Source organism: Anthonomus grandis, chromosome 22 (genome assembly GCF_022605725.1).
Source record: "Anthonomus grandis grandis chromosome 22, icAntGran1.3, whole genome shotgun sequence".
Taxonomy (NCBI): domain Eukaryota; kingdom Metazoa; phylum Arthropoda; class Insecta; order Coleoptera; family Curculionidae; genus Anthonomus; species Anthonomus grandis.
In genome coordinates, this window is record NC_065567.1 from 7,197,144 (window position 1) to 7,222,727 (window position 25,584).

Here is a 25,584-nt window from a genome sequence, read left to right on the forward strand (position 1 = left end):
TGTACTCATATTAACGGAGGAAATTTTAAATAATTACTAAAAGTTTATGATAATTAAAATTACTTTAAATAAATTGTTTTTCACTGAATTAAATAAAAATCAATTCCCAATTTTTTACAACACTTACTGTGAGTAAACCAAACCAAACTTTTTTTGTTTAAAATGTTTTATGCGAAATCGTTTTTTTAACAAAAATTTATATGCAGATACATCCAGAAGACTTGTCTCGTTATATCTGTTAGAAAATTATTGCCATTTAAGCTAGCAAAATTGCAGCGTGAAGCGCCCTCCAACGGTTATAGTTAAAAGGTGTCCTTCTGAGACCAATTTTTGAAGATAATTAGATAAACAATATTTATAATTAATAAGGATCTTATTTATTAAATTTTGTAGTTTTTTTAAACTCTATACAGAATATTTTCATAGTTGAGTCATTTATTTTAACACCTTGTAGAAATCGCAAAAGAAGTTAATATAACAAAAATCACCTATATAAAAGTTGAATAAGAAGAATAAGTTATAGAGTTAAGAGTTGCTTCACATTATTAAAAAATTTTTTTTTAAATCTTTATTAAGTTAAAAAGTCACCGTTTTTATAAAAATTTGTTAAAAATTGTCTCATTTTGTTTGATTAGTATGCTTTCTACTGCTCCATCATGATACGCTCTTTCAGCCCCACAGAAAAAATCGCAAAGCGTTAAATCTGGAGAGATAGGAGACAAAGAAATGGGTCCATTGCACCTTATCCATTCGGAAACTCATTATTTAGATATTCATAAACTTCTCCTCTAAAATGTGGGTGAGCCCCATCAGATATTATGTCTTACATTCGGTGGAACATTTAATAGAACAGTCGAAGAAAATCTAAATAAATTTTATCGGTCAGTCGACGTGGAAAAAAGTAGACTCCAATAAGCATGCCATTTACCTCGCCAGCCTAAACATTTAATAAAAATCTATGTTGAAAATTAGATCTTTTTACAGCATGCGGATTTTCTACTGCTCAAATATGATTGTTGTAGCGATTGTTTGAATTCCATCTCGCATTGATGTGGCCTCGTTTGTACATACAATTAATTTCATAAAATCTTTATTTCTGCCAAACTATTCAAAAAGCCCCTGGCAAAATACAACTCTTTTAGGATGATCTTCAGGTTGTAACGCTTGTAGCCGTGATAAGGACAATACTGTTCTTATCGTATTGTCTTTTACACTTTACTATGAGAAACTTCAACTGGAGCTGCTGTGGTTCTAGTACTCATTGTTGGGTCTTCTTCAACCATTTCTCAAATGTCTTCCTTGAGCAGCTCTTTCAGCGTGGTCTCTTCGTTGTTCTTTTCAATACCCTGTGTCACGAGGTCTAATAACTAAATTTACAAACATATATGGGCCGGATGATTTCTTAAAGGAATCCTTTCCACGTAGAATCTGGATGCTGTGGCTGCATTGTACTCGCACTGTCCAAAATATGTCACTATGGTAACTAATATGTCGACTTGTTCATTTTCAACAAATCAATGAAATGTGCACTATTAGAAGACAACTTATCCAACAAAAGATTCGTACTGAAAACCATAGAGTAATACAAATTTTGAAAAACAGTAAGAGCAGTAAAGAAAAAAAAACTGTAAGAATTTACACGTGTTTTGCCGAGAATATCAAAAATGTTATTTACTAATATTCTTATTTTTTCAAATTTTATAAAGGTGATTTCTGATATATCAACTTCTTTCGACGAGTCCTAAAAGCAGTTAAAATAAATTATTCAACTTACTGAAAATACCCTGTATAAGTCAAACCAAAGATTTTTAATTTGACTGCTTCCACTATTCATTTAAATTTTCAATAGTAAAACCAAACAAAAGCAATTCTATTAAATATATAAAATGTAATAAAAATTTGATAAAAAGTTATTTAATATATTTTTAAAATATATGTTCTATTAAAATCCAAGTACCCCATTGGTTCTTAAGGTTGTTCTGCAAGTAATGTGAACTGATATGGTTTTTCCCAGTCTCTCGCGCAAACAGAATGATGAACCTAGTTTGAAATGGCGTCGGTTTGATTAAATGCGGGTTTATTTTTTTTTAATGATATGAAAATCTTGTTCAGGTTCAATATAAAATTTTATTATTATTACACCATTTTCAAGCCTTGGATAAAGAGATTGTGAAAGGTCAGCGACGTTTAATATTTCTTATATTTTCTTTTATTTATCACTTTATTGGGAAAACTATATTTTGTAGCACTCGCGTAAAAAATTCAGCGTTCTTTACTGTTTCAGATATGCCAAAATGCTAGATTCTTCTATTAAAAATAATTGACGAAGGTAATTCACGACAGTAGTACAGCCTTTTAATAGGACCTAGTTTTAAACGTTCTACTAAATTACAGCATATTGAAAAAAGCATTATTATTATTCTACAGCTGAACTTTTTTCCACATTTTATAACGTCGAATTGCCGTTATCTTGATAAAAACATTATATTGATGCTTTCTTTCTTTTAAAATGTGTTAAATTTAGGTTTAATAGACGAAAGGCTCTATATAAATCCCAAAATTTGTTTTTCTTCACAATTGTTTTGTGGAAAATTACACTATTCTCTTTTTTTCGTGAATTTTATGACTATTTGCTTATAGAAATAATAATTTTGATTGTGCCAATCTTCACACAAACTCCAAAAACAATATGTAAACAATAATTTCTTTTTATTAGGACTAACGATACGTCCACCAAGGTCGGCTCCTGCCGAGACCTCTGTATAGAAAGCCTATGAATCAAGTGTGATAAAACATATCTCAGTACATATTAAAGATTAAAAAAAACGCTAATTTTGAAAAACGATGCAAATATTTATTTAAATATAATTAGGATACATTAAAACGGTAATATGAAAATATATCAATATTTTCTTTATATATTTTCCTTTCAATATAGGGTGAATGTCAGCAGCCGGACTAAGACTTAAACACGAGCCAGAGACTAAAAGATTTAAGTTTATGGACCAGCTTTTTAGACCGGCCTTATTGATTAAAGTTTTAGCAAAAAATTAAATAATTTAGAGTCCGGAACATTGACATGACGTAACAAATATACATACAATTTATACATAAATAATTCCATAGGGTAAATCGTTACAAAAATCACACAATCTTACATCAGCTAGTTTTAATAATAATAAAAGGTACGATAATTCCCTACCATATAATAATTATTACAAATATCGGGATAATTTTTTTTTTATCAGTTGTAATGATGTACAATAGCATACATACATAAATATAGAAGGATAGTAGCCTTAGATCAATTAACATGTATATTAAAACAGGGAAATAATACAACACCGTGCAAGTTATCTTGCCGCTATTATCAACTTTTTTGTATAAAACTACAAAACGGATAGCAATTTCTAATTTTTCAATATTAAGATGGTTATAGCATAAAAGAATACTTTTTATACGAAAGGAAAATAGGAATAATTACACTGGCAAAATCAGAACAAAGATAGCCCTGCAAAATATTTTTGTGCAAATCCATTTTTAATTGAGTTTCTTACCTAATTAAAATAAATTAACTAACCCTAAAATAAATAGCCCCTTTGGGGAGCGATCACAGTACTTAGTGGCGGCGAGCATCTTTTTCCTTCATTAAGGATTTTAGCTGCTCCACCTCAGTGGTTAACCTGACAATCTCAGAATGAAGTGGATGCGCTTTGGGTTCCTGGGTATTTTGGGAACTCTTTTGGAGAGATTGTAAGGTAGCCGCAGCTTGTGATGCCGTCCATTCAGCCCCCAAAGATATGCCAGAGTCCCTTTCGTCTGAAGATCCTTCTCCATCCCAAGGAGGAGTAGCCCTGGAGGGTTCTTGTTTGATATTGTGAAGGGCTAAAAGAGCGGTTGCAGCGTCTTTATCGCCTAAATGTGATTTATGTCGAAGTTTCAAAGGTAGACTATTATTAGGTTCGGTGGGTGCTGGTTGAGTAGGAGGTCCTTCGTCTCCAGACGTACTTGATAGTTCGAAAGGAGAGGGTGAACTTCGTGGTCTTCTTGCAGACAAGTTTAAGGCACCAGGGGATGGATGTCTATAAGGCATTTGGTAGGTTGAATGGTAATCTGGATGTTCTCTAAAAGCGGGTTCAATAGGCACTTGATGCATAGAAGTATGGGTTATTGGTTGAGAACTCAACGGTTGATGAATCACTGAAGTAGGTACTGGGCTTTGAGGCGCAAATAGTACAGGTGGTGCTGGAGAAGGATGTACTAATTTTTGACGCTTTGTTAGACTGAGAACCTGTTCACTAGTGGGAAGACTAGCCAATACTTTTTCGACACAGACAACATTTTCCCCACAAATCCCATATTCTTCACGAATGGCTTCTAACTGAGCCTTAAGAATTGCATTTTCTTTGGTAAGCTCGATCACTCTTTGTTCCAAAACCATATCGTTAAATCTACGTTTTTCACGTGATCTTTTGGCCGCTTCGTTATTTCTTCTCCGTCTATCCCAGTAGTTGTCATCCTTTTTATTGTCAGGAGTAAATTCTCGCTGTTTGCGTTGTGAGAATAATTCCTTATGATTCACAGATCCAGGCATAGCATAGTGATCAGCTCCTGGAGTGGTGCTAGTAGCTAACATTTCTCTACTGTGTCCATTAGGAAGGCCAGAGTTTAAGTGAGGTACTTCGCCATTTACTGGAGAACCGCTTTGGCCACGTCCAACGAATTCAGCAACCATTATATGTTGTTTTAGTACATCTGCAATAAAAAAATATCAATTAGACATAAAGTTATTCTGAAATTTAAAAAAATCAATTAAATAAATATATATATATATATATATGAATGTGTCAAAAAGATTATAGATAATGCAGGCCACAAATAGTTTGTTGGTAATTTGATTTGGTGTTTATTTTGCCTTAACTCTTAGGTTTAGTCAAGTTCAACATGATAAGGAAATTAAAGTTTAAAAATTTGTGTTATATAGGTAATGGTTTAATGTTAATGACATTAATGAGTTAAAAGAAATCCAGTTTTTAACCACTGTTGGATCTAATATTTGCGATTTACAAATACAAAGTAGAACAAGTTATTGCTTTTAGAAAAACTTCTATAAACTTATTTTTGAAAGTTAAGGTATTGCAACGTTAGCTTGCTTGCTTCAAATATAAAAATGCTACAAAAAATATTCTTTTGTTAATGGTATAAAGTTGAAACAACATCTAAATGGAAGTAAAATCTATTTGCTATATTCGCCATAATCTAATTAAGATCTTTAATACAACTACAACGTGATTAAAACACGTGACGTACGTTAGGTGACACGTGTTTTACAAGCAATAGAACATTAAATTCACCTATACTGCCAATGTCTGCTTGCATAATATTTATATTTTACCCAGTACACAAAAAGGATTTCCAATTAAGCTATAATTATATTTTCTGCTAATTGTAAATATTTGTGCAAATTAAGAAATTTTGCCAAAGCAAAAGTTTCCAAGTCGTAACTCATTACGTCATTTCCAAGATAAATCTGATAAACAAAATTATTATATTAATCATGTCTAGGTCAATCCATAATAGTAATATTTTAGGTGTACTTTAACTATAAATTAGCGAGCTAATAGAATTTAAAATATTGTTACATTACAGATTTATATTAGATGCTATTTTCTAGGCCAGATTCACATTGAATATCAAGCTAACAAATTGATATAAAAAAAGAGCGTGAATAATCGAGTGGATATTACAGGTTATAGGTAGTATTACGGCATCGAAAGAGGCGAGCTGAAAATCATTTTATCGCTGAAATGGTGTCAAAGCCGCGATTATGTCATTTTATAACGGATAACGGATTTTTTTTTGTTTGTATCTTTTCGATGGACCTCGAAACTTTTGATGTTACATGGAAACCGTTTTAATAACCACTAATTTTAGTTTATTAATTAATAAATTGCAATATAATTTTTGTGTAAAGGATATATAATAATTAATAGCGAAAAGGTAAAATGAAAATCCTACAGTCTCAACTTATATAAAATTAATTACCAACCAGTATAAATCTCCCCTATAGGTTAAAAAGTGCATAAATATAAAGTTTGTACTTAGATTTTAATAGTTATTAAGAGAATGTGGGATGTATTTTCTAAAAGTTTTCTATTTAATTTAAAATGAATTCTTTACATTTTAAAATAAGCTAAAGATTAACTGAATAACTGATTAATGAAACCAAAGCAAGTGGTGACTTTTACCGTCAGCGGTAATTTCTGTGAACTGTACGCCGTGATGAGTCAGACTTCAATGTTATTTCCGCAAACTAGAAGCGGAAATAAACCATGATATCTACATGGAATTTTAGGTTTCTTATATATATGACTCAATTATTTCTTGTAATTTAGAAGTAGTATAGTAAAATTTATAAGTAGTAAGTACACTATGACCCTGCTCTATATTTATGACCCATAAAAATAAACAAATATTTATAAGATTCGTCTTTTTAATGTGTATAAATTTAAGACTGCCTTTAAATAGAGTAACTTTATAAAGAACTGACACTAGTTTATTTATATTAAAAATCAAAAAGGTAACACCTAAATCTTTAAATCCAATGAGCCTATTCTCCAAAACATCAAATCACTTAACCAAAACGTATTCTATAATAAAAATAAGCAGATATCCCAGTTTCATATATATTTATGAATCTAGGCTAGTAGAACGCAGAGCGCGTCGCTTGACCTAGAATAGAAAAGCACAGTTATAGATCAGCAACAAAAAAGCGATACGTCGACGTACGAAATATTACATGACGTAATGGTAATTGTTGTAAATAGTGCGCAACAACCAGCTCTACTACGAAGAACCTGGGTTGAATTTAATAAATATACACAAATTTTCCGGCGTAAATAGATAATAAATAGTACTGCGTTTCGAGGCTCAGATAATATATGGTTTTCTCGAAAACACACAACAGAATAATTTTGTAAACAATCTATTTATAAAAATAAATATTATTCATTTAATGCACCTATATAGTAATATTGATTAAATTATATTAGGGTGCTTAGTTAAAGATAATTTGTCGGTGACTCATTATATAATCCGGTCTTTGCGATTCTTCTTGTCAGTAGGACAGATTAATTAAGTTTTAAAGGGCTTGCCAGTTGATTTTTTAATTTTGAGAGATAAAGAATTTTTTCTCGCAAAACGCAGAAATGCAGCCTGTAGTAATTTTATGCATAATAGTCTTCGACTAAATTGAACATTTTGAATTATTTTAATAATTATTTTTCTTTCCTATAATAGTATCTTATTAATGAAATATTGTAAATTATATTAAAGTCATGATTTAAGAGTTTATGTGTTATAACTATGAACAAAAAAACCAAACGGCACAATTCTCTAAGGTCTAATAAACACGGCTATAGTATACTAAAAATTCTCGAATATTAAAATGTAAGTAGGTGTTCTTTTACTGGAGCGTATCACCATACAAAACGCGCTTTTTGATGCAAAATAAAAATTCACAACTCACCAAATTCTGATAGAGAAGTGCTAAGGCGGGCTCTAGGGCCGCTGATAGTAGAACTGAAATAATTCACTGTGTAAATAAATACTAATTAGTCCAATGGAGAACAAAGTCAAAACAAAAACAAAGACTAAACGCGTAGATATAAAAATAGTAGCAATGAGCTCCGCGTCTCGACTGTTATGCGGTTTCAAGCCAACTGTCTTTAACGTATACCGCGAGCGCGAATCATTTGAATCATTTTTCGCGGCGTGATGAAGTAGTGGGCACTGTTGCCAAATATCCCACTCGATTTTTCTTCAATGCCTCAACAGTTACGTGTAGTTCAGTTTATTGTTATTTGGAACAGTTAATAATAGAAGCTTTGTTTATTAAAATAGCGACTTATATATAGCAACATATTATGGGTTTGTATGTACGTATACGGACCAATATACGCTTACATACAACTTATATTTTTATATAGATTAGGTAAATGCGCCTATAGCAACTGCTACTTGCTAAGTTGATTAAACTGTTGCACCACACACACACTATTTTGAAATATAAATAATATTAAGCTTAACATTGTGAGGTGAGTCAGGTTTTTATAGCATGACATAAAATAAGTAGACATTTTTAAAGCAATTAAAAAGTGTATAAATATGGGTTGGCAGACTCTTTGTTATCGGGATACAGAAATTCAAAATGAAACTATGAAAGCAAAACTTTACAGGCATATTTCCTTTAAAAACACAACGTAAGATAAAATCCCAGTATTCGATTTACTTTTTATTTTTTATTATTTTGCTAAAAAAAGGTATTGTTGGAAATAGGCTTTTAGAGAGAGAGAACTTTTTACAAGGCGGCGTCATGATGTCGGTGTCGTAAAACGGTATATATAAATCGGCCAAGAATGATAACTAATTCATACAAATATAGCATTCAATAAGATACGTAAATTGAAGAATCATCTTAGGGGAATCACATGAAAATGGATTATTAAATGAGTTATTAACTATTTTTAAATTTCTATTTTCCAAAAGGTCGGTGGTCAGCCTGCCACCGAAGTTAAGGAGAATGTAAACACCTCTTTTTCCTTTTTTTTTCACTTCTTATTTCTCAGTGTTTTAATGTTTTCTCTTCATATTTTTCGTATAAATAGTGTTTGCCTTTTAAACAACGGCATAGAGTTTAATTGTATTTCAATGTTAGTGGTATATAATTTTCTTGGTTTATATAGGTGCTTGAAGAAATGATATTTGAATATTTTCTTTTACATTTTTCGCTGCGCCTAACCAGGAAAGGTAGTTTATAGAACGTTGATATTTTCACTTGGAATTCCTTATTTTCACCAATTTTTTAAACGATCTTCGAAATAACCGATACGGTAATAGTATCTTCTAACTAAGAACAAAACGCAATGGTTTTTATGAAAAGGCAGAATACCTATATCTGTCTCTTAGTATGTATCCACTCGAGACTGCAAGTAGAAGGGCTTACTTTGATAGTGGCTTTGTATACAAGCTGCATCTATATATTCATACATAGTTTATTCATCATAGATCACTGTATGAAGCACATAATACATTTATTTTTTTATAATAAAATTTTATTAACATTAATATTAATATATTATATAAAAATAATATATGTTATGCAAATATTAATATTTATATTAATATTTACGTATATTACTTAATATGCGTATGATGGTGTCCTCCTGCTAACCATATTCTTTAAAAAGTGAATCAGGTATGTATATCTAAATTCAAATATTTGTATATCCACAATTAAACTTAAATTTAATAATTTAGTAAACAATAGTAATAGAAAAATTATCAGACTTTCGCAAACAATCTTCTATGTGTATATCACGGATAATATTAGAACATATAATATTCCGGTATATCTAGCTAAAAGGACGTCTCACGGTATTTCTAAACTGTTTTTGACATGAAGAAATCGTTAGGACATGGATGATACCTGTAGTATATGTAAAACACATGACCTCGATCAATCAACTACCCACCGAAAGGATATAAGCTGTATGAAGTAGATAAAGCCATGAGCTCCCGTGCTTCTAGCTCTCCGTGCTCGCTAGAACTCGTATTGCTTATTTTGTCTCGGTTCATAAATCGAAGAGTAAAAATTTTGGAGAAAACAAAGTCAGTTAAATCGCAGAAATCTACTTAAACTAGCTGCTGGGGGAGCGGGAGACAGTGTATACCTTTTTGTTCCTGAGAGAGAAAACATGAAGGGTAATAGATTGCGGAAAAACTTCCATAAGAAATCCGTAATTGGATAATGGATAATCCATTAGGATAAAGGATAGATGCATGCTTACTAGAAATATTGGCGGGACGCTGGAAGTGGGGAATCTTTTGTGTAAAAAAATTAATTAATGAATGTGATGCTTTAAAATTCAGAAAAACCTTATCAAAATGTCACATATTTTAACAACTAAATGATTTAAGCAATCTTGATTAAAATTAGCTGAATAGTGAAAACATAAAAATAATCTAAGAGTAATTCCATAGGTAACTTTTCCGGTAAAGCAGTAGTTGACATTGTGCCAAAATTGGACGATAATATCAATCTTATAGCGACATAAGCTTTTTATTATGTAAGTTCTTTGGCTAAGAATACAATTCATGTAGGTAGGCATTGACCCACATTTGTTGCTGCAATTTGTATAAAGTTACGATGGGGTTAGGTAATTTTTGCCATTGCGCGGAAATGCAATATTTCGCTTGTTTCGATTGCTTATAATTATTAAATTTGTATTACCTACCGTAATTTTATGTTGTTATTAGTTGAGTGCTTTAATTTTAAACATTTAGATACCTGATACACAGCATAGTTAATAATTAGATTTTTAAAATAATAGCGACATAAAAGAGTTAAAATTAAGAACTATGAAAAATTACCAGTATATAACATAATATTTATTCTAGTATCACTTTTATAAATGAACTCAATTTTTTTGCGCTAGTATTAAGTAAATGATATATATGTATTTATTATAAATAATATATAAGTAATCCCATTTTGTAAAATTTACGTATTATAGATTTATAGATTAGTTCTATGCAATTTTCATACTGAATATACAATCTTTTTTCCAAAAATTCCTATAAAGAAAGTTTAAGTAATAACATTCTACATATTTTTAAGATAATAGAAATTTTTAAATACAAGTGGTAAAAACGAATATTTTTAGTAGATATAGCTTTTTTGAATTGATTATACTATATTCCTTTAGTAACAACATATACTGATATATTAAGTGGTGCGGTTATCATATATTTTGGGTCTACATTATTATATTTTTGACCTTGAGGTAGGTTTAAGCTAAGAAAATTCTAGTCTTCCCAAATATAACTAAGTAGCCTATATTGGCTAAGATCAACGTTATTTCTGGAATAACATTAGTATAATTTAAAGTGTTTTACCTGATCAATTTTGAAATTTTTTAGGCTTTTTGTTTTTAGTGGAAATAATAATAATAGTATAATACTATTTTTTTACTAGGCTACTGGCCTAAAAAATGGGTGATGGAAAATGATGCCTGAAAAGCGCCATCTTCTTTTTTTAAATTGTGAAGTCGTGCGTCCTAATATGGTCATAATAAATGTTTTTATAAAAAAAGTCATATGTACATTTTTACGGTTTTTTCCGGCTTTTTAAATTTTATTGATCACCAAGATGCAACTTTGAGACAGAACAACAGAACTTTTTAAGAGTCTAAATATCAATACTACACACTAATAACATATTAGGGATAATATAGATTTTAGAAGTGACGTAAGTCACGCTCATGGAATGTTTAGGCAAAAGTGATGAGTCATTAAAAACAAAAAATAAATTGAAAATCTGAAAATACCTCTAATAGGTTTCCGGTACTTGTCTATCGTACTCAGTTGAATAAAACACAGATGATGGCAGGGTTGAAAGTTGCTTTGACCTTAGTGAGGAAATAGAAAATTTTATTTATAATATATAGTTGTATCGAATAATCTAACTCGCGTTCAATACTCCAATTATTAGAGACCATTGCCTTTCGTTTCTCGTTCTACCATTTCTTGTTTCCATAGGTACTTTATTACCATTAATGTGCAGAGACCACCTTGACGGTACTTTCACTCATTTGCAAGGGCCTTTTTGTTTATAGGTGAAATTTGCTGCCCAGAACCCCAGAAATCAGAGTATGCAGATTTTCAATAATGGTCGGAGGTCGAAAAAATATAATCATTTCTCACAACGTTAAAAAAACATTAAATACCTTAACATTAGAAATAGGCAAAAAGATGACTTAAATTATATAAGTATTTATCTCGTAAGTAATATAAATATAGTAGGGTAGAACTCCTTGTTGTGAAACCTCATCAAAGAGAAAAATACAGGGTGTTCCATTTAAAAAATCGAGTTATTGCATATTTGATTTGAATAAATTGGTAAATTTATATTAGAAACTCTGTATGAAAAAATTTCAGTCTTTTACTGAAAGATAAAGCTAATACAGTAAACCAACTACATTAAAAATTTCGTTTATCTAGATTGAACACAGCGGTTGCTATAAGAATTTTAACAAACACCTTAAAACACTAAAAATCTCCTAAAAATACGAATTACGTGGCAACGCCGTAATGAAATTTAAGTGTATGTGAGAAATTTTCTTTTGATTCAATTAAATTTCTAATATAATTGCATCAGTAAGAATAAGTCATATAATTGTATGAGATGAGTATGAAAAAAATATTACTCCATAACATTGAACTATATAAACCACAATTATAAACCACAAATACACACATTTCTGCTGAGAATGACTAAACAATTGGTAATTCAATGTCAACGATCACAAAGTCACAATTTCAAGTCAATAAAATGGTAAAATATATGTCTGTATAAAAAGAACCGTCAATGCCCCTTAATGCAGCAGGCAACATTTCTCCCTAATTAAATCATTTAATTTAAATTCGACCAAAAAAAATAAAGGGTTCGGCGACTAGACGGTTATGGCCAGACCCAGACAGGTCCGGATCGCAGGATCGTCATATTGAAGGCCTTACATAATATTCTTTGGCAAGGTGACTTGTCATTGGTCTCATTGCTGACTCACGGAGGGTGTTGTCCTCTATTCCGGGAAATTTTCCTGGCTCAGTCAGTTTAAAACAATAATCATGCGGACGAAAAACACACTGTTGCCAGTTTTTACTAAAGATCCCCTAATATACATCTGTTATTAAATAGTCATCATTTAATCATTATCATCAAATCATTTAATCTTTAACTTAAGAAAAGCCAAAACTTCGGGTTTCTTCGCAAAACAACGCGTTAATAATCGTAAACTTCTTAGTATTTTTTTATACAATGAAAAAATTTTAAAAGAAATTTTGAGTGGCAGATATTGTTTTTGAAATGCATATTTGCATAAATAAAATAATGAAACTTATGTGGCATTCACTAATTATGCTTATTTAAGCTATTATATATTACTTATGCAATTTTAGTTTATTGCTACTATTTATAGAATATTTTTATATTTGTGTCTCCATAAGATCCGTTTTTAAGGATAATCATAAAAAGTTTAAAACGCCTGGGGTAAAATACTAATATTTATTGTATTAGGAAAAGTATAATGTGACGATGACTTTGACCGTCGTTGCGTCATTTATTTAGAAAACATACGATATTAAATCGCACGAAAAATGTAGAATATTTCATAATAAATATAAAACCAATGACCGAAGACTTCCGTTTATACGGACGTTGACATTAAACTTTCTTTTGTCAAAGTGGGACGAACCACTCATTTTGCATATCATTATATATTTTTCATTATCACCTTTCTTCGTTAATTTATTTTGTAATCTTTTAAAGCCAGATGCTATACTTATAGTTTTAGAGATTATAAATAATCATTTTCTTTTAATTAGGATTACGTAGGTACCTTATATTTAGAACAAGGTTTATGTGCCAAACTATTATAAACTTTAATGAAAACAATTTTCATGAAAAAATATATAAAGAATTAAAAATCATTTTATTCCTGTACTGTAAAAGCGTTTTTGATCAGTTTTTTTTTTTAATTTTTATACCAAATTTCGAAGATTTATAAAATTAACACCCGTAGGTAAAATAAAGTGCCCTAGTTTCACATGCAGTTTTATAAAGAATCTTATATTTATAAAAAGCACTCCTAAAAGTCTTTAATATTTAATTAATTTCCTATCATACTAAACAATAACGATTTGCTAATTCATTAAAATAGAAACAGGGGAATAAATCCAAATATTGTAATTATCATAAGCATAACTTAACAAAAAGGAAATTTGAGAAAAGAATATTGCTCTTTTAAAAGATGATGATCATACCACTTTCTGTTTCAAAAAATAAGGAGGAATGCTGCCATCGCTAAAGGGTGGAGTTTCAATGATGGAATTAATGTATAAACATGTCCCGCTAAAGACAAAACATAAGATTCTTCAAACATATCGACTGTTTACTACCAATACCTCCTATATGCAAAAAACAGAATTGAAGATATATATTATAGAAGCTATTGGTAGTAAACAGTCGATATACTCTCAATGAAACAAATTTTGCCACTGAAAAATTATGTTTGTTGTTTTAATTTTTAATAAAAGAAAATTTATAAATCATTTACTATTTTCAAAATTTGTGTTTCAAAAAAGAGATAAATTAGTTACTCAATTTGCTTTAGGCAAAAACAATTTTAAAAATTGTCAACATTAGTAACTTGTCGAAAAAAGTAGGGTTTGCCGGAGTGTTTTGCATTCAGAAACAATGAATTATTGTAACGATCAATTGGCTTTAAATGTACCAAACCTTGACAATAAATCAATTAGCATAGACGATATCCGAGGTTTCTCATAAACTAGAAATTAACAGAAGGTTGAAAAATATAATCGTTTATAGTTACAGTGGTTTTTTCTTCTATTAAATTCTATTTGGTAGTTGTCGCTTTTTGTTTCTTGTTTAATCCAGAAGATACAATTAGGTAATTAGCAACGTTGTCTAATATAAAAATAATATTTATTATAATTTAACAATCCAATCTCAGACTAAATCTATAAAAATATACTTTGATTAGGAAAGAGTAAGTATATGACAAGATGAAAAATATATATTTTCTTACTTGGCTGCATTTAAAAAGCAAAAACGCTTGACTATAGAGAAAACTTTGATAAGATGTATATGTGACTAATGAGGTCAGAAAGTTTCTGCATAGACCTAAATGTTTGCTTCAATGTAGTTCAGAGAAAGTAGTGCAACGAAGAAAGTTTGTTTATGCCGCCACTAAACTAGTAATAAAATTATTAGAAACTTAGTATAGTATTATATTGATTTTCTCATGATATAATTACAAATAATAATTACATAAATTAAGTCTTCATTTTAAAGCCAATTAATATGGTCTACAATAATTTTTGGTGCTGTACAATGATATTAAGACATCAATATCGCGGTTTTTGTCTAACATTTATTAAACAAATTTCTGACAATATTTATGAAAAATTCATATATAAAAGAAACGTACTTGAACCTTATCAGTACTACACAAATTAAGAAAATAAGGCTGGCAATGAACAGATTAGGAGTACATTACAAAAACAAAATGAGTTAAATTTCATGTAAATGTCTCAACGATTAATGTTGACGTAGGTTAAGAATATTGTTGGTTTAGCAACATATGTATTTACTGTATTATTAGGTTTATATATTTTTGTATATAATAAATTGGTAAGGAGAGTCAAAACAACAGGTAAAATAAACTTAGATCTTTTTGTCGCACTTTAAATTTATTAAATAAATATTGATATTTAAAAATTGCAAAATTGGTTTTAAGTATGGGGTTTTGTAGAATTAACTTTTTAGGCTAGTTTTTAGACTTTTGGTATCAAAAATATGATGCCAATAGAAACTAGCGATAATATTGCATGATAGTATTTAGTTTGTAGTATTCTATGTTATTTGAGGTATTCTATCAATTTAAATTATTTTAATGTAAATTATTTCAGTTTGAATATTGAGAATTTTGTGTACTTAGTTTCTTTGACTGTCACTAATTTTTTAAACTTATTGTTCATCATCAGCGTGGGTATATAAAAGGATTGATATTTTTTATTCGTGTTTTGATATTTGAGTCAGTGTACCATCGAAAAAGAAGATAGTCAACGCACGTAGGGTGAAAGTATCTCTCAAATATCTTCGCATAAAGGAGTTACGGCTTTGTGATGTCTGCGGTTAGTTTCGATCCAAAAACAGAATTACATAGAGAATTTTTCAGTTTGGTGACAAACAGTTCAACAAACATACAGATCGCCCTTGTTAAGGGGTGATTACATTTTGAGTTCTTTTCTTCATTTATTTTCTTACGTGCTAAATCTTATTATGTCACTATTCAATAAGTATTATAGGAATCACTTTTAAAATGTTAACGTTGTTGCAATTAATAAAATTTAAAAACAAAATGAAAAATATTTTTTTTAGAGATAAAAGAGGCCATATTTTTTTATTTGACAGATCTTAAAGTTCAAAACCTTAGTTATATTATGGTCCACTTATTTATTATGAAGCGTTCTTGTTAGACTGTGTGTACAAATGTACACCCCGTACATCGCTAGAATGGCTTAAGCACGACGCAACGCTTTAATAATCTATTCGAAAAAATGCACAGTAAAATCTCCGTCTATCGTTTATATTTGAGATACTAAAATAAGTAAAATAATAAAAACAAATATAGCTGTCAAGAAATATGATTTCCCTTATCTTAGGTAACGCTCAAAAAGTGATAGTTCCTCCATGACCAGAAACATGGCATTTATAAGTAAGACACCTACTCTATTATTAAAACAAAAACTTTGCATTTAAACTTTTTTGGTCTTTAATAATAATAGCATTACAAAAATGAGTGCGAATTATTCTTTAAAAAATAAAATAAGAATATATTAACTAATTTGTCAAATCACAAATCATGTAAAAATATTGCTCCTGTACGAATGTGATATTTTCCTATAAAAATAGACTTTTTCAAATCATTATGTAATTTGTCAGGTGATGATGCGTAGACCTAAAGGTATTATGTATTATAACAATATTAATAAATGACCAAAAATTGGCAGAAAATTGTAGCAAAAGCAAAAACAAACAATATATTGACAATATAACTTTATTCGATAACTTAATAATAAAATAAGTTTCGCAATGTTAATAGGTGACTGAGAAGTGAGAGCAAACTAAGCTAATGTTAATACTTTAATTTTAGTGGATATCGTAATCATTAGTTTACAATACAGAGTAGTACTTCCTAATCTGTCTCTCTTAGCATTTTAGAAATATGATTTACAATTTAGTTTAGAGACCAAATAACAAGGGATGAACAGAAAATAAAATTCTTTTAAAAATAAAATATGTAGGTAACATGTTCGAGCATTAAATAAAAATTACCTAAATCGCATGCCTGCAAATATAATATTCTGTCTATTAATAACATTAATCCGCACTGTATATAACTCATAAAAGAATAAATAAAAAAACGCCCAGCATTGGTCTGGTGCATTGGAAGTGCACTTGGGTTAAATAAGCTCGTATTTTTTACCTTTTTAAGAATAATAAATATACAAGTCGACCTCAACAACAAGGTCTTCAAGCCTATAACCTCTACTTCGTTTGGGTTGGATTATTTCCTGTAACGTAACTATAGCATACTACAAATGGATTTTACAAATCCGTAACCTTCGGGGTAAGGTATATCATTCACCGATCAATGTATATTACGAAATTTTTTTAACAATATAACCTTCCCAGTGCAACGTAGTAAAAAATTACATCGGGATGAAATAATTTTGTCGATGAAGAATAGCGGGAATTGGTTAGTTAGTTAAAAAAATGTTTTTTCTTGTTTTTTGGCTTTTATTAAACCAAACTTGTGATTTGTAAAAACATATGTCTCCTACAGAATATATGCATTCTAATTAGTATATGCCAAATTAATAAATGTACAGAGGAATAAAAGATTGTATTAATTATTAATAATTCTAATGTAAGCTAGGTAATATTCGAGGAATACATTTGAGTAACACTTCTTGATACAAACATATTTTTATCAAATACTCTTTTACATAAAGGATTTAATTTCGTTCACTTCCTTTTGACGTATTTGGAATAAACATAAATAAACAAAGCGTTAACAGTTTTGTGTTATTTTCATATTTTTTGGATTTGCATTAGTGTACGTTTAAGTGCTTGAAGATTATTTTTTGGTTAGTTCTGACGCTTTTTATATTTTTTATGTGAAGAATGTACGCTAGTTCGAAACATACCGAATTATACCGGTAAGCCCTAAGTGTAACAGCCTTTTTTTATTGACATAACATTTTTTTACCTTAATAGTACACATCAAAATAATCATCGTCGTCTGATATATCATTTAATCTACTTCGAATTGTTGGGATGACCATTAAACTTCGGGGAACGTTAGTAAAGTTTGTTCTGTATATGTTGCATATGTTGTGTGATAATTTCTAGTGCTACTATTTTTTTCGCAAGCAATGGTCTATTGCATTTTAAATCTCAAAGTTGCTTAATCCGAGTTTGCTCTACTGTAGCGTAAACAGTGTTTTTTTTTCAAGTTCAGTTGTATTTCAATTCGAATTTAAATATTATGGTGTTGCTTTAAGGTGGCCAGCATAATTTTTCAGTTCTCTGTAGTTTTATATTAACGATATTCAAACATTCGTGTGAGGTTACAAAAAGGCTTCCACTATTTTCATAATGTAGAAACTGTCAGTGAATAAATATGTCGGCGAAAAAAAATTTGCCCTAATAAAAATACGACTTTTTCAACTCATTTATATTTAAATATTTTAACCAAAATATATTTCGTTTTGTTCTTTCTTTGCCTCACTGGGAAACACAATCAAATTCACTTGACACCTTTAATTCTATATGACTCCGAAATCATGTATTTGGTGACTCTGCGCTGTCATTGAGTATCGCTAAATGGAAATTTTACTAAAGCCCTTACTGTTACCTCTGGAGTGCCTCAGAGTAGCATTATAGAGCCATTATTTTATACTATTTATAATTTTTACAAAGACCATTGTTATATGGATGACACTCGACTTTATTATTCATTAAAAGAATCCGATTTAATTGAGGCCGGTCAGTATATTAATGCAGATTTAGGTATATTATAAACTACTCAAAACGAAAAAGGAGCCACTTGAAAACATTTTAATAATTTTTTGTATAATAGTTATCGCTAAATTTATCGTTTTCTGCTTTATTTGTGAAAGACTACTGTTAAACTTGTAAATGTCTTAAAGCTATCAGATATGTTATTTAGGAATAAAAAAATCGAATTTCAATAAGTCAGTAAATAATGATGTTATTTTTTCCATCGTTGAATAAGGCAGTATTTTAAAACTATGCTTAGTAGTCAGTATGCGCTCCTCTGGCTCTGAGAGCTTTAGCACAACAACTGGGCATACTTTCAATCAAATTTTTGATCAACTCCTGGGGTAGTTGTTCTGAAATCTGGACTGTCGTGCTAAATCGACAACAATACTATTTTGCAAAGGTGATATTCGTGCTAACCTTTTAAATAATTTCTATATTTATATACAAATAATGAGTTAATATCTATTCTGCAAAAAATGTGGGACTTATACATTATAAGCTTAGGTTTAAGGCGCATGTCAAAAACTTCAGAATTCATGTTTGAGACTTGCATTTGGAATAAAGAGACATGAACATATTTCTCATCAGTTAAGATGCTAACTGGCTTAATACGGACAATAGACGAATATTGTATTATTTTTGTTTCATTTACAAAATCCTAATTTCTAGTCTCTCTGCAATAGAATAAACTATTTTTATGGAATTGAAAGAAAAGCACAGAAATAAATAATTTACATTAACTTGTTTACTGAAGATAAAGGATTGTTGACTGATTTTTGATAGTTTAAAAACAATTTTTTACTCACACACCTAAAATATCCAGTGACATGTTTAGAATTCCATTGCTTGGCGATGCTAAGCTGAAATTTAAAAAACAAAGCGCTATTGTAAAGAAAATTGAATGCCCTTTCAAAATATGTATCACAATACACCCCTAACCGTTTAAAAAATAAGGGTAAATGTCGCCCTCGCTAAGAAGTTGAAGTTGTGGGGTTAAAAATTTAAACAAACAATCGTTTTTCTGAAATCAAAAATCGACGGGTGCGAGTGTTTTTGGTTTTGTAAATCAAGAACCTCTAAAAACTAGCGCTTAAAGTATTAAATATTGTTTCAAAATCTTTGACCGTCATACTGCGAAAACTGAAGTTAGCAATTTCAAACTTGGCAATTGTAACTAGAATAAAAAGGCCTTTAAAATAAGCTATTACTTGCCCCCACTCCTATTTAAGATTCTTAAGGGTGGTTGCAATTCTCGCCAAGAGGTTGATGTTAAGGTGTTGAAAGTATTTTAAAAAATTTTTCGAGGTAAAAACTTTAATTACCTTAATTTGTAATATTTTTTGGTAACTAATAAACGTCTTATTATTATTATTATTATTATTATTATTATTATTATTATTATTATTATTATTATTATTATTATTATTATTATTTAGGAAATAGATAAAATATAAGGAAATGCTATTATTGATATATTTTATTGCGATCAATCGAGAAGTAAAATAAATTATGAATTATTATAATATTGAAATTTGCGTAATAACACCAACCATGTTATAAATAATTACATAGGTTATATGGTGGGTAAAAGTAATAATGTGAAGAGGTTCTGTTATAATTTGATAATGAATGATGAAACTTTTTTTCTAAACGTTTTAAATACATATTTAATTATTTGTTTTAATTAACTTTAAATGCTTTTCAATTTTTTTATTTTCATAATGCATTTATATAATTTGCGATTGGTATATTATCAAATACAAATAGGTAACGCTAGTTAAAGATAAAATGAAAATACAAAATCTAACTTAATTATGCTGCAAATGTATTAATATGTTATTGAAAACGGAAGCGGCAATCAGATAATCAATGTTATTTGGCAACAAATATAATACCCGGTTTTCTTTGGAAATATAAATTGTACTACGCCGAATCAGCGCAGCTATTATGAAATATTATATAATCCTTATGTTGACTCATTTTACTAAATTTGATATTAATAATAGTTTTTTTTTTGTTTTTCTCGATTGACGCACTTAACTAGTAGATTTCGATTTATCGCCTTGTGTATATCGACTATATCTTTATAATTGTAAATGGCAAAATGTACAAATAGGGATCAAAACGTATATCTATCATAGCTAATATTACCAACATTTTATAGATGATAATAATAGTGGTTATGCAATTATAAGATTATTTTTCTTTGTTTGCAATTAGGCTTATCGTTACAATGTAAAGTGAATCAGAGAGTATGACTTCAGAAAAATCGCGACAACAAAGCGAGCCAATGCAACAGTGTGCTTGCCTACAATATCTTTATAAGTATATTATCTAAAAATGTTGTAATATAACGTAACTAGAATAACTCGCAATCAGCCACTTTAATGTGCTAAAAAAACTTTACATTTTGGTAACCCCTCTCGGGGAATTGGGCGAAAACGTTATAGAGCATATTTTACAATCGTATAAATATACCTGGTTGCGTAATATTACAACACGGCGGATAATAATATAAATTATTGCATATAATTTGTGTTAATCATGCCGAATATTACAAAGCATTAACTCAATCATCCGTTTGATCAATGATTTTATAATGACATCATTTTAGGTGATTTCATCATTATTTGGTATTTCACACAAAATAAACGTATCACCTAATATTAATGCAGATGTTTTTAAAAACGTAATTCCAAGCTCGCTTTGCAACATTTCTAGTTATTTTTATAAATTAAATCAAATTAGATACGTCGTACTCATTGAGTAAATAGTGTTGAATAATATTCTTTGATAAACAACGTTGGTTGTTTTGCATTTACGGCTGGTACTAGTAGTTATAAAATGTATAACTTTAATCTGTACGTTCAGTTAAAAACACCGTTTACCCTTATTTCTTAATAGGGTCCCTAAGATAATTTACAGACACGTTAATAAAATAATCTCTAAAATGATCTAGAAAAATTAATGTTAAGTAGAGGAATATTTGGCTTCAAAATAATTTGCCGAGAAGAAGAAAAACTAATATAAAAAACTAAAATAAGTCATGGTCTACTTAACACATGTTACCTAGTGATGAAAACAATTTCCATCGCAAAACAAAAAAGATCGGTCTAAAAAAAAGTGCACAACTGATCTTAGACCAATGCCCAAACTGATATAAGCAACCTGCTGGTTGCTAACTTATATGTATATTATAAACTGGTAAAAATAAATTAGACCAAAAAGAAAACCATTATTTAGGTAGATGAATTGTTGGTTGGTAATTGTATAGATAGTATACTATGTATTGTAATAAAGGTAGTGTTTTTCCAGCGCTGTAATAACTTAGCAACGTCTTAACTCAGCCAATAAGACAGGTTTTATTAATTCATATTTTCCTGTTTGCAAAGCCCATTTAGAAAGAATTGAGTTATTTAAAGCTTAAAATTTTCAATATTGGGTTTTTGTAGCTGTTTTGTTGTGGTTGGTTGGTTAATACCGTACAGATGTTTCCCCAAATGATGTTGTCGAACCTACCCTTAGACTTTAAATTAACACGTCAGTTATAATTTAAAATTTCTTTATTACATAAACATTTTAAAAATATACGTATATTAAATATCGCGTTAAAGATACCGGCTAAAATTCGGTTATCAAAATGGGTCAAGTTCTTCTTTATTTTCGTATGCTGTACAAAACGCCGTTTTTTTTAATTGTATATATTTATAAACTTTAAATAAAGAACATATTGAATTTTATTAGTACTGATTCTGTAAAAAAATAAGCCTTATTAAATCAGCATCTTCGGAAATCTCTAATTAATTTTAACTAATGAAATAAAAATATCAGAAATAAAACCAAATGTTCGTGAACTATGGTAGTTTTTTATTAGTGAATTCGATTAAAAATAGTTTTCACTCCCGTAATATTTTTTAAATATTAATTTTTTATTGGTTCTCCTTGTTGCACGTAATCACTACATTAGTTGCGCAAAAGTTAATTTTTTAAATGCAAAAAAATGCTCTTAGTATTAAAATATATTTGAGAATTATAGTTTAAATGATATTTAATACAATATTTACTTAAGGTAATTCACCAATTCTGATAAAACTTTAATAAGATAATTTCCTGCATTCCGTTTTCTTTTAAGAAAAATAAAAAATGAGAACTTTCCAGGAATTATAATTTAAGTTCTCGAAGTTTCTATCTAAAATTTAATAAAACTTAATTGAATTCGCTTTTTTGATATTTGAATAGTTAAGTAATTGAACTCCGTTTTTATTTATTTTTTTTATTTAGGTTTATTATAATTTATAAACAGAGCTTAAATGGAATTATAATAATAATCATTATTATAAAAGAGAACTGACATATTTATAGTTATTTATATGAGTTTAGTGAAGGGGGGACGGGAAAGCAAAATATTTTTAAACAAAATGATTGGATAAACATACACCGGCCATATGTATATTATATAAGATTTGTATAATATGCATTATACAGAATATACAAAATATTATTTTAAAATTAATTAAAGGCGTGATATTATATAGAACTAATAAAGAAAAGCCAAATCATTTTAATTAGGCTTTTATTATTTTAATTTCATAATAAGAAATTTGTTTAAGTTAGATTAAATGTATAGCCAAAGGCATAAAGTAGGATATTTAAAACGATTTTAAAGTCATCTTCCGAAAGTTAAAATAACACTTTAAAATTTTTTTAATTCCCCCTAAAATCATTTTATTTAATTTTTTTCTTAAAAAAACATGTCAACTTTAATTTTGTGATTTTATAAGGGCTTAATTATTATTTTCCTACTTTTATTTCCAATTTACCTGACCGAATTAGTTAATATTTTAACTTGATTTGTAATGCAATCTAAGTCAGTTAATAACTTTTAAATATAATCTTACGCTTAACTATCAAACTTTGTTTGGTGATCATCATTTGATATGGTAGTCTTTAATTACATTAGGTTATATACGAAGAAGAATTCTACAAAGCAAAAAATATTATTTTAAATTATTTAAATAAAAAACATTATTTTTATTATATAAAATAGTGGTCGTTGAACCACCGTTGAAATATTAAACGGAGATGTTTAATATGTATATTAAACATTAGTAACCACATTAGTAAATTGATTAATAAATAGTTCCATAGAATTATGCCTGCTATGATTAAAGAACAGAAAATAATGTAGACATACTTTTAAAATATTATTTTTTAAGAGAACCTTATTACCTATTTTTCAGTCTTAAGATTTACTTTTTTATCTCCTCTCTAAGTTAGTAGAAATACCAATGTATCAATTATGTTTGATCAATAGCTAAGAAGGATTAAATTAACAGTTTTTAAGAATAATTTATATACTTATTTCTTATCAGTACTTTTGAAATTTAACTAGTTCAAAATTTAGAAAAAAATATCAGAATAGACTGAAGTACTTTTTTCGTTTTCTATGAAGGGAAAAATTTAATATTTACCGGGTGGTTGTGAGAATATTAATCCGTTTTCCGGTGAATGAATAGTAGACATCATAAATGGAGCTCCGGGTTGGCCTGGCGGCCTAAGGTGGTGCAAAGAAGCAATGGTGAAGCCGATAGTCACTGTCCACTAAACAAAAATAACGCACGTAAACTGGTGGCGGAATAGTCAGAAAAACTGTTAACTTTTTATTCGCTACATGCGTTGATATGATTTAAGTTCTTCTAGCAACGCGTGTTGGCAGAAGAAGTAAATATAAACAAAACAGACTATAACATTTAAAAAACCGCTGCCGGTGCTTGTGTGTGTGTCGACACTGTTCGCAATGTCAAGTTGTACTGTGCACCAGATAGAAGCGGTGAATAAAGGATGTAAAAGTATGAGATAGTGACCTAGATGTTCGCGAAGTAGTGGCAAAGAAAGCAATTGGAGAAAGGGAGACCGCGGAAATGCGGCCAACGGAGGATAGAACAACACCAAGTATTAGAGTTACGTGAGATTACCGCGATACCTACATAATACCTCGGTTATACTATAGGCTACCTAGTAAAAATGAGCCGTACAAGTTGTGACATGATATTAAAAGTATTACGACAGTTTCAATTATTCATTTAAAAGTACTAACAGCATAAGCTACTAATTAAAATGAGAAATTATCAACTAGAATAAAGTAACATGTAGACATTGTTTTCTGTACCTATTAAACAAAAGTCTTCTAAATTCTATATAAAAATTAGAAAGATCTTGTCTGTTAATGGTAGTCATCTATTTGTGAGTAGAGATCGGCTCCTACATAATTTTGAAGAAGCAATAAATACGTGTTAGATTTCAGATTCGTCAATATAGTGAATAAGTTTAGTTTGTGATTGTTGTAATCTCTCGTGATCTTCCGTTAGGTTAACTACAAAATTCTGAAGTAGTTCTATCCATGAATGGCATAAATTAATTTTCAAGGAAAAATCGAGTGGAAACACTGGTTGGACCCTTTGAATATAGTTTGAACGTTTACTAAAGCTGAAAAATTTACCAAATAATGTAATGCCTAATATTTATGGCCTGGGGGATTAGCCAAGATTAAGTTAACTGAATGAATTTCTATTTCAGTAAAAATTGCTTCTTTGATTCATTGTGTTGAAACAGCTGAAGTTCTATCTGCATTGCTGATATTATTTTTAAAAATGAATATCTGATAACTTAGTGAATAACTAAAATAACCCGACAAAATTTTCACTTTGTCCAAAAATATTAATAGTCACCGCTAACATTAACGTTAAATTTTTTCAACTATTTGAAATATAAGATAAATTTACATACATTTTTTCGAATTAAATTATCTCAAAAAGGGTTGCTCGTAGCTATTTAATTCACAAAAGTCATAAAAGTATCATTAAAATATCGTA

General features: G+C 29.2%; 1 protein-coding gene across 2 annotated transcripts; it reads right to left on the reverse strand.

Annotated features, from left to right (window-relative positions):
* Positions 1–2,832: 2,832 nt before the first annotated feature.
* On the reverse strand, positions 2,833–24,530 carry LOC126748225 (nuclear factor interleukin-3-regulated protein). Of its 2 annotated transcripts, none has more exons than XM_050457312.1 (2): positions 24,184–24,530; positions 2,833–4,755 (listed from the first exon to the last, which is right to left on the reverse strand). In XM_050457312.1, the coding sequence occupies exons 1-2, from the start codon at positions 24,236–24,238 to the stop codon at positions 3,620–3,622; spliced, it is 1,191 nt and encodes a 396-aa protein (XP_050313269.1). In that variant the 5' UTR covers positions 24,239–24,530; the 3' UTR covers positions 2,833–3,619. The 2 variants fall into 2 exon arrangements, with proteins under 2 accessions (XP_050313269.1, XP_050313270.1); XM_050457313.1 differs by lacking the exon at positions 24,184–24,530 and adding an exon at positions 7,529–7,743.
* Positions 24,531–25,584: the final 1,054 nt, after the last annotated feature.